General features: G+C 40.9%; 1 protein-coding gene across 6 annotated transcripts in view; it reads right to left on the bottom strand.

Annotated features, from left to right (window-relative positions):
• SMARCD3 (SWI/SNF related, matrix associated, actin dependent regulator of chromatin, subfamily d, member 3) overlaps nt 1-15,030 on the bottom strand; it is a 69,429-nt gene that overhangs the window by 10,208 nt on the left and 44,191 nt on the right. For all 6 annotated transcript variants that reach the window (XM_027903830.1, XM_027903829.1, XM_027903831.1 and 3 more), the window contains 6 exons: nt 10,588-10,710; nt 5,906-6,028; nt 4,086-4,181; nt 3,503-3,604; nt 2,376-2,537; nt 524-621 (listed from right to left, as the gene is read on the bottom strand). In XM_027903830.1, coding sequence (XP_027759631.1) covers nt 524-621; nt 2,376-2,537; nt 3,503-3,604; nt 4,086-4,181; nt 5,906-6,028; nt 10,588-10,710 — 704 coding nt within the window. The remainder of the gene's footprint in view (nt 1-523; nt 622-2,375; nt 2,538-3,502; nt 3,605-4,085; nt 4,182-5,905; nt 6,029-10,587; nt 10,711-15,030) is intronic.

The raw sequence follows: 15,030 nt of genomic DNA, 5'->3' as shown, positions 1-15,030 counted from the left end.
CTTTCCAACCCGGTTGATTCTATGATTCTATCTCTTGGCTCCTTGGAATTCTCAGGGTAAGACTAACACCCAAACAGCTGACCCAATCCCAACAAAGCATGCATGGACTGGCTACTGCATTTGAAACTGTAATGCTGTTGTACACTTTACATAAGAACTCAGTGATTTATAGGATTGCCCATAATGTCTTATTTCAATTCCTTTTTTATCTCTTTTTGTGGGTTCAAACTCTCATTCCTTTCCCCTTAGGAAAGAAACCCAACCAACTCTCTCAGTGGTATTCTAGAAGGAAAAAAAATAAAGTTGTTTTGCAAACTTCTAGAGAATTGGTGCCATTCTACTGAAAATAATTCAGAATTACACAGACTAGAATGACACAGAGAATGAGCATACAACAGAGTCCTAGGTACTCACATGGAAGCTATAAAAACTGAATTCTGGTGCCTGCTACTACAGCTGTTTCTGTACTTTATCTAGTGAGTGTTTTGCACATGACAGTGCTGAGCTTGACTGACCAGCTTACCTGATGATATGGTTTATCACTATGGGGTCTGGTGGCAGCAATAGGTTGGTGAGTCTCTGAGGAATTTCAGAAAACTTTAGCCGTGGACAATCAAAGATCTACAACACAATAAACAAAAAGGGTGTCTGTCCAAAACTTAACTTGCAATTAAATGAGGAAGTAAGAAATCAGCAGTTCATAAGGAAGGTGATTTTGAAAACTGTAATTCAGCCAGCTACTCTCTAAAGAACAAGATCTACTGAGTCTGCAGCTTACTCTTTATTTCAGTTCTGAATTCTGACGCTTATTAGAGACAACTGTGGAATTCCCACCCAAAATCTCTGCATACCAGGCTACATCCAATCTGCTGTCACCGCTGGCTCAACACTCCTGTCAAACTCCTAACATAGAGTTTGACCAAGAGACAAGAGCTTGAAGAATGGAAAAGGGATCAAGGATACACACTAGTGAGAGGAGGGTGGGAGCCTGGAAACTAAGGCTACATGGAATTTTCCTAAAACTTCTCACATTCCTTCTGAATGGAGTTAATGGTATAAACTTGTAATCCCTGGCTCTGAAGGCTCTCTGGCCACAGTGATACTCGTGTGTCAGGTAACTCATTCAGCAGTATTTTTTTAGATACAACCACAAGCACACCAGCGCATGACTCAGAAGAGCTGGCACAGCGAATGAGAAGACATGTATCTAAATGAATAGAATGTGTTATATACTGCTCCCCTAAGGGATCTGCACACTTCCAGCTAGGACCACGTTTTTTCCAGGAGTTACATGACTAAAACTATATAGTCTACAGAAATATTATCAGACTGGAAGGCATCACTAACCCAATTCCTTTACCCTCCATCTCTCAATATAAGAGTATTAGAGTGAAAACAAAAAAAAAAAACTATCATGAAATGTTTCATTTGATGAATGGGATTCATATTTCTAAGCACTAATGTCAAGTTTTGAAACCAAGATATTAGCTAATTAGGACAATTTTGCCAGAGACCTAAGAAAAACAGAAACACTCAAATCAATCCCATTTATGATTGAAATCTATGCAAGTGCTGCATTCTTATGCAACTATTTCAGCTTAGCCAGCTCTTGCAGTGTGTGAGCTTCAGTATTCTAGAAAGGCAATCAGCTACTTCCCAACTCTCTCATCTGACTCGTCTTCTGAGAATGAGAAGACAAGTACCAGGTGTGATGACATCCCTGAAGAGTTCTAACACAAAGGAGACCTACAAGCTAATAAGCCCCTAATGAGATACACAAAGAGAAGGTGGCTTCAGCAAGTTCTTATCCTAGCGAAGCTCTTAAACAAAAAATTTAAAAAAAGTGAGAAGGTCACCCTGCTCACCAAAAGTAAGATACGAACATGTGTAGTTTTTTAGACAAACGATCTGCTACAAATCCTGTAAGCCTAAACCTACAGGAAAACAAAGTCAATTATGACAGTGATAGCTCAGATAACATTATCTTTACAAAATAAATATAATCATATCTACAGAAAGGGTGGAGATGCTTTTAAGTGACTTTCTTAGTTAATTCTAGAAGTCACCGTGAAAGACAAAAAGTCCCAACGTGCAGCTTTCAAAATATCATGCAGATCATTTATGGGTATTTTATTGTCTGAAGCAGGCTTAGGAAAAAATAACTTTTCTAATTATATCTTCCATGTCTTCTATCCTTCATGAACAGGGAAATAGAAGGGAAGAAAACGGGTCTACATGTGATTTGACAATCAGAATCAATCATTAAGGGAAGATAAAAATCAGTAATTTTCATTCCAATTCCAACTCATCCCAAACTTGTGGACGGATGTTAATAGTTTGCTTCTAAAGAGCTACTGTGTCCAAAAAGGAGTTACCTGCTGGAAGTACTTGTCGCAGTTGATGTATTCCTTATCGTGAGAGTCCTGCAGCTTGTTAGTTTTGATGTACTGCCAGAGTGCCTGGATGATGGCCGAGCGTGTCTGTGTGTGGATCCCCAGCAGCCGAGCCAGCCGTGGGTCCAGCTTGAACTGCGGGGGCTGGAACAGGAAGAGAAGGAGGGGGCAGTGGAGAGGAAAGCAGACAGATACACAGGTGTGAAGTTTCAGTATTAATTCTCAGGGCACTCTGTTCCTTGGGAGAAGCACCCCATTCAATGGCAGAGATTGAAAAAACACAAGTTTGTATTTCTGTATCCTCCTGTTGATGCTCTGGAAGAAGGACCTGTGCCACGCACACAGACTTACCTGTAGCACATGCTTTAAATAATAACAACTTGCACAAAGACTCAGGAAAGAATTCTCCTTTTCAACACTGATGCATAATTTTATTGTAAGGAGTGGGAGAAGAAATAGAACAGCCCTTCCTCTGAACTACTGAAGGTTAACTACAGAGAGGAAAGGAAGTCATGATGATTCTGCCACTGTTGTAATGACTGCTCAGCTGCCTCACATCAACAAACTGTCTTGGAACTCTGTTTTTTCAGGCATGTTCCCACCATTCTGGTGCATACCAGAACATTTACCCAACCACAACCAGTCAATAAGAATATATTTCTTCTCCTCATCTCTGTGATACAACTCAACTACCCTGGTCTGCAGCCCTAGTAATATAAATTCCCTAGATAATTTGGAATTACACAGCTAGTTCAGGTACCACTGAACTAGCAAAAGCCACTCCTTTGAATGTTTTTAAAGAACCACACATGTAACTTGTGTTCAACTTATCTGACTATTCTCTAAAAAGCCAGTGGAGGAAATGCATTTTCTTTCCATAGGTGGGCAATAAAAATACTAATTAGTATAGTGCCAAGACCTATTATTTTGCTAGACTACGTGAGAAGCTCACTTGATGTGTCCCCTTTAAATTTTAAGTAATCTGTCAATTTGGTATCGTTCTAACTTCAATGGACCATGTGACATTCTGAGCCCAAGTATATTGTTTTTTGATCTGTGTGACAGGATGAATTTGCTCTGTTGCACCGTGTCCCAGTGGCTGCACTGACCTGGTAGTCCAACATGAGGAGTAACGTGCATCGCACACTGACATCCCCAGGCCTCTTCACCTGGAATCCGTCTGTTTCCTGGGTCGTGGGAGTTCTGTGCCACTGACAATGGGAGAACAAGAGAGTCAGCCTTTTTTTCACTGATGTCCATGGAGGTGCATCTTGCACAGCACACCATACCAGAATAAGACAAGTACAAGCCTTCTGAAGATCCGGCAATTTAAAAAAGAAACCCAACAACAACAAAACCCAACCACAATAACCCGCCCTAAATCATTTCAATTCAGCTTTAGTGCAGAATCTGTACTGCTGTTACACTTTACTTGATAAGAAAAATGTGCATAATTTTTTCATCTTTTTGCACATTCTGTTCAAGATGTGCACTACATCACTATTACATCTATGTTTTTAGACTAGATTCAGTTAGCAAACATTCTTAAGAAGAATGGAATTTTGAAAACTTTGAAAATACCTTACATGAGATAACAAATGCAAGGTCACCTAAACAAGGGAGACAACAGGCACCTGGGTGCTTATGTGTGCCACTATCACGTGTGTATGCAAGTGTGCACGACCCTCTTACCTCCACAAGATGGTTGTCGGGTCCATAAAGATCTTTGTCCAGTTCAATAACCAAACTCTTAAAAAAAGACGAAAACTTCCGTTTCTGTTTGCTGAGCTGTACAAGCAGAAGAACCAGACATGTTTAAGGCTGTGTATAGTAGCTTGTGTCCTAGGATTCCTTCTCAGCCTCTCTCTTTAACATTAAATCCCATGTAGACCACAAGTGTGGTCACTCTAATTGAGTTTTCCCTCTGGCAAACACAGGATAAGATGCAAAAATCTCAACAGTGGTGGAACAATAAAACAGAACAGTAGGGAAGATTTCCCTGACTCTCTTAATGTTATTGGAAAGGACTGGCTTGTCATGTGAACATGGCAACAATTATCTGAGGGCTGGAGCACCTCTCCTGAGGAGAGGCTAGGAGAGCTGGGATTGTTCAACCCTGAGAAGAGAAGGGTCTGGGGGTTATTTAAAAGGGGCTTGTAAGAAAGATGGAGAGAGACTTTTTACCAAGGCCTGTAGTGATGGTACAAGGGGCAACAGTATTAAAATGAAAGATAGTAGGTTTAAACTGGTCATTTTTAATCAGAGGGTGGGGAGGCCCTGGCACAGGTTGCCCAGAGAAGCTGTGGCTGCCCTATCCCTGGAAGCGTCCAAAGCCAGGTTGGGCAGGGCTTGGAGCAACCTGGGATAGTGTGTCCCTGCGCATGGGAAGGGGTGGAACTGGGTGGTCTTGAAGGTCCCTTCCAACCCACACCATTCTATGATCCTAAGGCCACTGTATACCTTTCACTTGAACAGCTTGGGTTTTTTTAATGAATGCTAATTTCTTGGTCTGATTTATCAGATAACAGTAAATTTTACAGATTTATCATACACTAGGTAAAACTATTTCCTTTTACATTTTGTCTTTCCATTTAACTACCCATATTCACTGTTTACTCCACAGCTCATACTGTCTACATTAAAAACTGGAAGGTTTATAACCACATAATCTGACTTTCCATGGAATATAGTCTATGTGTTTCCAGTTTATTTCTTTGTATTTAATGAAGATAATATTTTATTAAAAAATGCCAGTAATTGAAAAGATATTTTGTTCCAATAAAGAATCTCTTTCTTTGTTAAAATATATTCTCTAATTTCTAAAATGAATTTGTCTAACTTCAATTCCCAGATGTTGCGCTTTGTCACCACTTCATCCTCCAGGAAGATCATGATTCTGATTCATGTACAGTTACCTCCAGACAGCTGAAAGCCTTGTCCTCTGCATGCATGCAAGTTCTTAATCTGTTTAGCCTGTAAATACTCAGTTTGTGAAGTCTATTCAAACAGGTGACACCTTTATTAGGAAAGTCCAGCCTTCCCCAAGGAAAGCTAAATCCATCACTGAGGTTTCTGAGGACTTCATAATGATGAAGCGTTTCTCCCATTCTTGCTCTCACCATCCATACACCATATTGTTCTCCCTAGGAATATGAAGTACTTCCTTCTCCTTGTTATGCTGCTCTTCACAAGATGCAATGCCCACCGTAGGTCTGACTTTTCATACCTTTTGCGACCTGAAGCCTGCCATCTCTTTTGAAGGAATCATATCAGCCCTCTTCTCTCCACCTCCTCCTATCTGTCCCATCCTTAAGTCTGCTTCATTTACTGCTGCTCTCCCCACTACTCCCACTAGGGCCTTATCCCTCACTCTGGTTGGACATGGTGCCTTCCCAGCAGCAACAAGCCAGCACTGCCATTCAGAGATGCCTTGTCTCAGCTCATGTCCCCACCACCCCACAGGACAATCTCTAGAGCCCTGACAGCCCCAGTGAAGCACAGGTCAGTCATACATCATCCAGAAGCTTCCCTTCCACGCGCAGCTCCCACGAAGCAATGCTGCCGTCGGAGTCCTCGGCATCCGACTTTGCAGGATTGAATGTGTTGGAGATGTAAAGTCTCAGTTTCCGCTTTTGCTGTTGCACACACAGAAAAAAGAAAGGGACAATTCCAGTTAAAGTCCAAGACCTGAGGAAGCCACAGGAAAGGTGACAGTCACATTTAGTAGAGAATCTACATGTTTAGTACAGTTGCAACAGGTTATACTACAATATAGGATTTGGTTGCCTGTAAGAAAATACACTGAAGAGCTCAATCTGAAACTTCCTTTCTTGGCTATACAAACATACTAAAATTCACTGTAAGTGGAGGAAGACAGGAGGTTGCAGGGCCAAGCCCAAGAGGCAATACATCCTCTACCTCTGGATTAGATATTTGAGAAATCATTTTAAGAAAAGCATGATATGATGTCCTTCCTGGCTGGAAGGTCCTAGCTGGACCTACCTAGACTGCTAAAACTCAGCTGCAAACCTCTTTCAACATGAATGCCTTTCAAAGCTGAATCAGTTCAGATTTGTAAATGACAGTCACAAATACAGCTCATGCTGACAACTACCTGCCCTGCACGTCTCTGCCCATCTACATTCTACAATTATGCAGCATCTGGTAACGGTCCTCCTGCAGACACACCTGAATACACAGGCACACACACTCCTGCTGCCTTACCCTCCTCTTTAACTCCCTGAACGTTCAGCAAAGGTTGCGGCTCCACCTTGCTATGAGACCTGAGTGGAGGAAGGCACCACACTTCATTCCTAACTCAGGTGCTCAAGTCTGTGAGAGATACAATCATGTCTACCTGTTGCCATTTTTACAGTCTACCTGAGGTTTCCAATCATTGTGGTGCCTTTTGGCTGTGTCATTTCTCAGCACCTTTCCTCCCATGCACCATGTGGAAAACCCAGCCATGAAGTCTGATGCACAGATTCCAGACAAGATATTGCCAAAAATTACTCTGGGACTCTAATCTCCAATATCTATTTATAATACAATGACAAAACGGCTACAGTTGTCAAGTTAATGCAGACAAAACAACCTTCATACAATATAAGAAAGGAGTAGCCTTGTAAAGCTTTCACACACACACAGGAGAGAAGGAAGTTACAGACAGCATGTTACTAGAGCATAATCTGCCATGGAGGAATGGGAAAGGTAGAGATTTATGACTGAAAAGGAACAAGAAAATGACTACATTTTGCCAAATCTGGAGATGACAGTGACAGGAAGGTTTGATGGAAATGTAGTGTCAGTAGTAAGCACTGACAGGGAACAGGATTTTCCAAAGTGCCATGAGTCCAGAAAATGACAGGTTGGCACAGGTAAGAACAGGCAGACAGGTAGAAAAATATTCTTGGGAATCTATATTCTTTCTCCATCCTTTCCCACAGGATTTCTGTTGCTAAAATGCTCTTTCATAATACCTATTTTCTTTAATGACCAGAATCTCTGTTTAGTGTGATGGACTTGTGAAGGACTTCACATTTCTAGATTCACAACTCTTCAAATTATCTTGTCCATTTTATGAAACCAGTCCTAAACTTTATCCCCACATGGACTGCTTGCAGAACTGTACCTATATACATAAACAGCATTTTTACTTAATAGTTCCTCATAGATACTCTACTTATATTTCAGGTTTATATCACTTATTCCATTTCCTCCTCTTTCAGTTTCTAAAGACATTATCTCCATTCTCCCCTTGCCCTGGAAACTCTGTCTTTTCTCACATCTCCCAATATCCAGATAGGAACTGTGTCTGTTTCCTCAGAAGTATGACATTTTATCACCAAGATAATCCTCTGCAATAACATCCTTATTCAAATCCAAGTATTTTAGGTGTCTCCCTTTCTCCCAGTGTCCAGGCTCTAGCTGACTCATACAGTTCACCTAAAACCAAGTCAGTAACGACGTCCAGCTCCATGGAGAGTGTCCATATCAGAACTGAAATACAGAGGCATCTCTCACCCAGAGCAGCAGCAAACAGATATGTCAAAATTTGTAGAAGAAACAGAATTAGTTAGGTAACTAATGAAAAAAGAATGTACAAAAACTTAAAAATACTCAACCCAGAAAAGCAGAAAAATCAGTGGCTTGGTAGAGTACACAAGTATCAGGAATACTAAAAGGAGCTAGACAATATTTACTGAGTTCTAAACTGCACTGACATATGAAAAACACATGTAGACAGTTCTATGAAAACTTTGACAACTACAGCAAAAACAACCAACAAAAAAAGTGAAACAGATGTTATAGAGGAATAAAATGGAAAATAGTATGCACAATAGTCTACAAAATCTGCTATAGCAGCTTATTTGGTAGTTGTATACTGTACTTTCTTGGGAGAGAATGAGGAGGTGTATAAGAACAAGGCAGTGTGGGTGGTAAGAACAAGCCAGGTGCACTGAAAAAATCTGCCTTTACAGTTATTCGGAGAACTGAATTTTTTACCTAAGAAAACAAACCATTAATGAATTGGAGAGACATATTTAAAATATCGACTAATTAAAGAAGGAGATTAGGTGTTTGCATTTTCCTTATCTCACAACACAAAAAGCAGAACACACAAAATTACACCAGAAATGTTTCAGAAAAAGTGCAAATCCGAGAGCAATTCCTCAGTCATCTTAAAACTTGAGAGCAAAGAAAGAATCTCAATTCACAGAACCAGGGAGAGAGACACTGTGATGGTAGTCTGATGCTACTACTCATTTTTAAACTAAAAATGGAGAACCCAGGAATAGATCATTTGGTCTGAGAAACTGCAACTGTACACAGGCCTGGAAAACTAAATGTCCCAAACCAGTCCCCAGTGGAAGAGAGACAGTCCCTGGATGACAGTCTCCAGTTTGCAGTCCTGCATATTCCCTACATCAGCCGCTTCAGACACATTCAAATTTTCCCCAGGATTATAACCCCAGTTTGGGAATCACTGTTTTAAGACAAATACTTCAAAATTACAAGAGTTTTGATAAGAGATGGAAATGCAGGGATAACTTTCATTGCTGTTACTAATGCTCCAACTACAATAAAATTAAAATATTTAACATCAGAACAACCCAAATTTATCTAGACTTAGCTCTATTTTGACAGGTATTGACTTTCACAACTGCTACATCTTAGGACTATTTATACATGAATTTGAAAAACATCTGTTTGATCATTCTCTAGATGTTAAGTAACTGAGCAACTGATATTTAAAATGTATTTGCTGAACCCTAGGTGGAGACGGAATTTTCTGTCTACGGTTTCTGCAGTGTTATGTCTCTTATACTGTTCCCCACCACGGACCCTGAATGTCTCCATTCACAGCTCACGCCTGGGACCTCATGTACCTGTTAATTCCCTAACTAAAGACTTTGCCACAGACTAAACAGATTTATGAATGCAGGTCCAAGTCTCCAATAATTTTTAAACAAGTCCAGCTTCCTGGCTAGTTTAAAATAATGGTGTTCTACTCATATCGAGAAGCTACAACAAATTACTCCTCCTGAGAGTCCAGTTTAGTATATACAACACTTTGTGACAATGAACTTGTGATTTAAGCCATCCACACTTCAGTTTCCTGTCTATCTAGGTATGTTAATCAAACTTAATTGTTTCTTTTTTTTTTTTTTCTGTTTCAATATATCAATTGGAAAAACATCAAGAGTTAAAGCGTTCTATGTCTTAGCAGATACCTGCACAGTGACAAACGCAATCAAATCTTGACCTTAGTTGGGCTGACACCCATCACCCTGGTACAGACAAGAATGTCAGCTTTACCTCACAGCAGACACATAGCTGCAAAACCCTTCATACTACAGGATTTACTAGATGAATGACTATGAACACCCTATACAGCCACAAGAACTTAAATTTAAGATGTGAAAAGAAATTCTTCACTGTAAGAGTGGACAAACATGGTAACAGATTGCCTGAGGAGGCTGTGAAACCTCCATAATTATGGATTTTCAAAACTCAACAAGGCCAAAATAGGGAACAACCCTATTTTGAGCAGGAGGTTGAACTAGATAGCTTCCACAGTTTCTTCCTACCTAAACCTATCCATGATTCCACTGAATAGACTCAGAAAACTTAGCAAAAGACCATTTCAGTGGGATATTATGAAGAGTGATGTGCTGGGCTTGATCTAATGGAAACCGCAGAAAATGTCATCCATTCTTTTTCTGACATGAATAATCCTTTTACAGGATATGTGTACATTTTTGCAGGACCTTTAACAATATTTGTCTAAGTAATTCTTCCCATCATATGTTCTGTTATTCCACAAGTTCAGCTTTTGACTGAATTTGAATTGGAAATTTAATACATCTCTTCAGCACACCCCTCTAATCTCTAATCTCTAATTTTCTTGGTTTTATTCGTTCTGATAAAAAAATCCAAAATCAGTGTTTATTTATCCCTAAGCTATTATTCCTCTTATTAAAGGGTTTCAGAAGCTAGAGCTGGCAATACCCACAGAATTCTCTACCACTTTTCCATGCATGCTGATTCCCAGCTGCTGAATCTTAAGAGCTTTGTCTGACCCACTCCAAAACATTCCTGTAACAGGACTTTTATTGGAAAGATCATTTCACCATTCAATACAAGAATTATTTCTTCACTCAACACAATCTATAAATTTTTCACAACATACCTTCATTGGCCTCTTCAGCGCTTCCTGAATATCCACACGCTTCCGCATAATGGTCTGGTCTAGCTTGCGTTCAAAGGCCAAGAGATCCATGTAGGCCTGGGACTCAGGAACCAGCTCCCGGATCTGAGAAGGAAGCAAGGAATATCCAAGCACTGGAAGCACGAATCTGCCATGTTCCAGAGCAGCAATACTGACCCAGCCCTCGGACAGATGTGCCCAGAGTTGTTCTCCCTCAGCAGTTCCCAGACAGTGAGGCAGGTCTCAGGGGCATGGGACAAGCACAGACTGAAGAGTGGGAGCACAGAACTGAAGCTAATGGATTCTGGAAGACCCTTGTGAGATCCACAAGGCCTGAACCATAGCTGCTTTTTTTCAAGTGAGGCTTAGCTACCAGCAGCCCAGGAGCTACTCCTGTCAGCAATCCAAAGTACAGTAAATTTGTCCTGTTCAGATGAAAAGAGTGCTGCATCCCTCTAGACTAAAAAAGAGGGGATATTCATCTGATGTTTCAAAAACAAGTATTACCCATTGTAGGTAAAAACTGCAACACAGGATGCCAGCCTCTGCCAGCACATCTTCCTGGCTGAGGTAAAACTGACCTTCACATCAAAGTTTTGACATGACCAGCTATCAGGTGTCAACCTATGATCCTGCCAACTTTTATTGATATTTTAATACATTCGCTAAACTGCATTAGTTCTACTGACAAACACCCTTTTTGTTTTCTGTTTTACGGAGAAGTTAGCAGAGAAGGGAATATGAAGTAGGTTGGAAGGAAGACCTCATGATCTGAACTTAAAAATGGACAAGTATACCCTTAAATGAAAAAGTTCATTCTTTGGAATATTTGGAATACCTCATGCAGGCAAACCATGTAAGAAAGGAACTGTAAATAATTAAAATAAATCTGTGGGACTGCCTTGTCTATTTCTATAGTACTCACCCTAGCTAACCTACATAACTAATATATTTAAATTTTTTAAGTAATACATTTAACTGTTAGAATACATCTATAGGAATTAAAGTCAGTTGGTATTCCTGTTTTGCTTTAGAATCAGAAGTCTACAGTTTAAATTTGGTGTAAGACACAAACACTTACGTGAGAAACATCAGGCATATATCTGTTCACTGTGTTCTGCAAGGACATGAGAACTCTTGCACGAGCTCATCCCAACAGCCATATCTTCTAGCATTACATCTCTGACAGCAGCTGAAAGCTGCTGCCTTTTAGTACCCACAACAGCCCAAGGCTCGGCATTCCAGAACCTCACCAGGAAGTGTGGGAGGAACTACCTGCTTTTGCTCATTTGGAACCTGCCACCAATGCCCTTCATTTGATGCCATCCCTGTGCACAGTTGGGGCAGCAGTGGTCAGGCATTCCCTAGGCACCTTCTCCGCACATCTTACAGTTTTTTGTCATCCCTTTCTTAATAATTTTCTTTTCCAGCCTGAAGACAAACAATTGCTCCCTGCTATATTTAGACTGATTAAGATTATCAAATAAATGTCTCTTCTAACCTACCCTATTTATTTGTTTTGAGATACTAGAACACCTGCTCTGTTTACAGCAAGACTGACACTTTGGAGAAACCTAAACCACAGAGCCAAAAACTCTTTCAGCTTTAACTGAATCATAATATTTTTAACTGCTTATATGCTTTCTCAAAGTTTAGTATTAGCAGAATAATAAAAGAGCATGAACATTTTTAAGAGCAAAGTACGTAGAGCAAGCATTACCCTGGAAACATCAAGGAGCTGCCAGACAGCTTGCAAAGGTCAGCGGTGCTTCCTCCCAGTGAGTACAAAGCTTTGGACCCAACAAAATACCCCAGTGTTTTTATCTCATCCCACACTGATGAAAAGATTCCTCAGTTCCTTGCCTGAGGAAATTAATTGTGGTGTACTGCAGTCGATTAAAAATTCTGGACTGAGAAAACAGTTTCAGGCCTTTAACACGGAGTTCCATCAGAGTCAGCTCATGAATCCCTATTCCCATGGTGATGCAGGGAGAGGCCTACACAGCCTTTAGGATACAGGCTATACCACGCAGGTGATACAACCTTGCCAGCTGGTTCGCAGGTTATTAAAGCCAGGATCTAATGAGATATGCTAGAAACAGCAGTAACCTTCAATAAATATTTCTATTCCACACCTTTACATCTTTTACCACATGAAAGTGAAATGATATTTCCTATTCCATTCCTATAACCAAATTGGATGTTAAATATTATAGATGCTAAAAAACACAAACATGTTAAAATCAGCCAAAGACAATACTGCATACAATTCCCTGAACTGCAAATGGCCACAGGTTGGGAGAGCATTTGAGAGAAGAATTGTACTTGCTGTGTTTGTACTCTTCTCTAGGGATGTGTTACGGTCACAGCAAAGATGGGATGTTGGGATAGGCCAAAGGCTCACTCAGGCCAGTTTTGGCAGCTCTTACACTCTTTTGGTTTCTCACTCTACTAGTGGAATAATCTTTTGGAGGCATGATAATGTTCCCATTTCATACTCTTTCCCAATTTCCCCTCAGGAAAATTAAAGGGGAGCCCCAGCAGTATCACATCACGATGAAGAATTTTCTTACGTTTTGGTATACCTAAGCTCCAAAAGATAAGGGTACTCTTACACTCCCAGTCAGTAGTACATAATTAATTTTCAGTTTTCTTCACAGGTAACTGAACTGCAGTTATCTGGGTGTTCCTTCTTCTTGCGTTGTTTGCCCTAACTGAAAAGTTCATGAAAGCTCCATGAAAGTCCCCACTGTTCTACTAAAGTTCTAACTACAAATGTGTTAGGAGTATTTCAGTACTTGAATTCTCCATTCTTGCCTTTATCTATTTGAAAAAACTCCCAAAAGCACCTATTAGCAGCATCTCATTGGCCAAGGTTTTGACGCATGTCTGTTATGCCTTATCTTAGAATTACAGAGATAACTGGAAAAGATTACGAGTAACATCAGTAAAATAGTGTCTTTCTAGATGTTGGGTTTTTTTTTTTTCTTACTGTGAATATACAAATGTTTCAAACTTATAAAATTAGTAAGAACGGATTGTTATTACATTCTGCACTTTTATCCTTGATTTCCACAGGTTTATTTTTATTGATGGTGACAAAGGAATGGCAAACTTGCAAGCGGGAGCACTGAGGAGAGTGTGGAGGGAATGACATGAGGGAAGAGGCTTTCACGATTTCCTTGTAGAAGTAGCGCAATGTGGGGGCCCCACCACACCTGTCTGTAAAACAGATGTGCAAGGCTCGCAAGACAGAGTCAGAGAGGAGGGAACAGCTGCACTACTATAAATTCTGGGATATGAACAACATCACGGGATAGCTTCTACAGCTGCCACAGCACGACAGCTTGGAAGGCAATGACAGCAGGCTGCAGGCCAGGGAAGACAACAGGAAAGCCTTCTGCAAGTGGATCAGCAACAGAAGGAAGGCTCAGGAAAACCCAGGTCTGGGTCTGGTTCTGCTGCTCGTGTCCAAAGCCCTGGAGAAGGCCGTGGCACTCCGCATTGTCTTTGGCTCCATTGCTCCTGGTGAAGCCCTGGCCTCAGCCCTTCCAGGGCCCTGAGCCCGCGTCAGTCAGGGCAGCAGGGCTGTTCAGAGGGACCCTGAAAGGCTGCAGGAACAGGATGGCAGCTCAACATAGTAAAGACAAAGTTCTGCTCCTGCCATCAGAACCTGAAAAGGCTGTAAGACCCTTCAGAAAAGGCTTTTTCTGAGTTCACTGACTGAGCTGTGACAATGAACACGTGCAGTAGAATGCCCAGTAAAGCAATTTATCTGTATGGGAGGGTACTGGTGAGACCATAGCTGCCGATGACAGTGGCCCAAACTCACTGCAGGTAAGTTAACAAAGTCATCTGCATAAGCAGCAACAAATAGCCAAAGACGCCAGGTATAAAGAACAGGAATGGTGCTGGGGCTTTTATAATGTAACTTGCATGTAAAGAGCAGAATCTACGAGTGACACAGGATGGGGAAATCAGGAAAAAAGGAGAGGACAGGATATGGATCCATACCATGGCAAACTGGGAGAAAGAAAACAATACAAATTATTAAAGGTAGTTGTACAATTAAAAAAAAAAAAAAAAAAAAAGGTAGAGTCCAGAGAAGCTGTAGCTGCCCCAACCCTGGAAGTGTTCAGGGCAAGGTTAGATGGGGTTTGGAGCAACCTGGTCTACGGAACGTGTCCCTCCCCACAGCAGGAGGTGAAATGGGATGAGGTTTAAGGTCCCTTCCAACACAAAGCATTCTGTGATTCTATGATTCTATGGCATAGCTACAGCATGGGGACTCTCACTGCTTCCCAGGGAAATCTTGAAAGGATTTAGGAAATGGTAGGGGAGGAAACAATAGCCCAGAATACCACTGTAGCCTAACAGGTCAGTGCAGTTCTTAAAATACATGAGCAAGAACACCTGGAAAAAGAT

This window comes from Empidonax traillii, unplaced genomic scaffold, assembly GCF_003031625.1.
Source record: "Empidonax traillii isolate 1590-97213 ecotype Southwest subspecies unplaced genomic scaffold, ASM303162v1 scaffold993:size324958, whole genome shotgun sequence".
NCBI lineage: Eukaryota > Metazoa > Chordata > Aves > Passeriformes > Tyrannidae > Empidonax > Empidonax traillii.
Note: the sequence above shows the minus strand (reverse complement) of the source record. Positions and strands in the feature narration are given on the sequence as shown.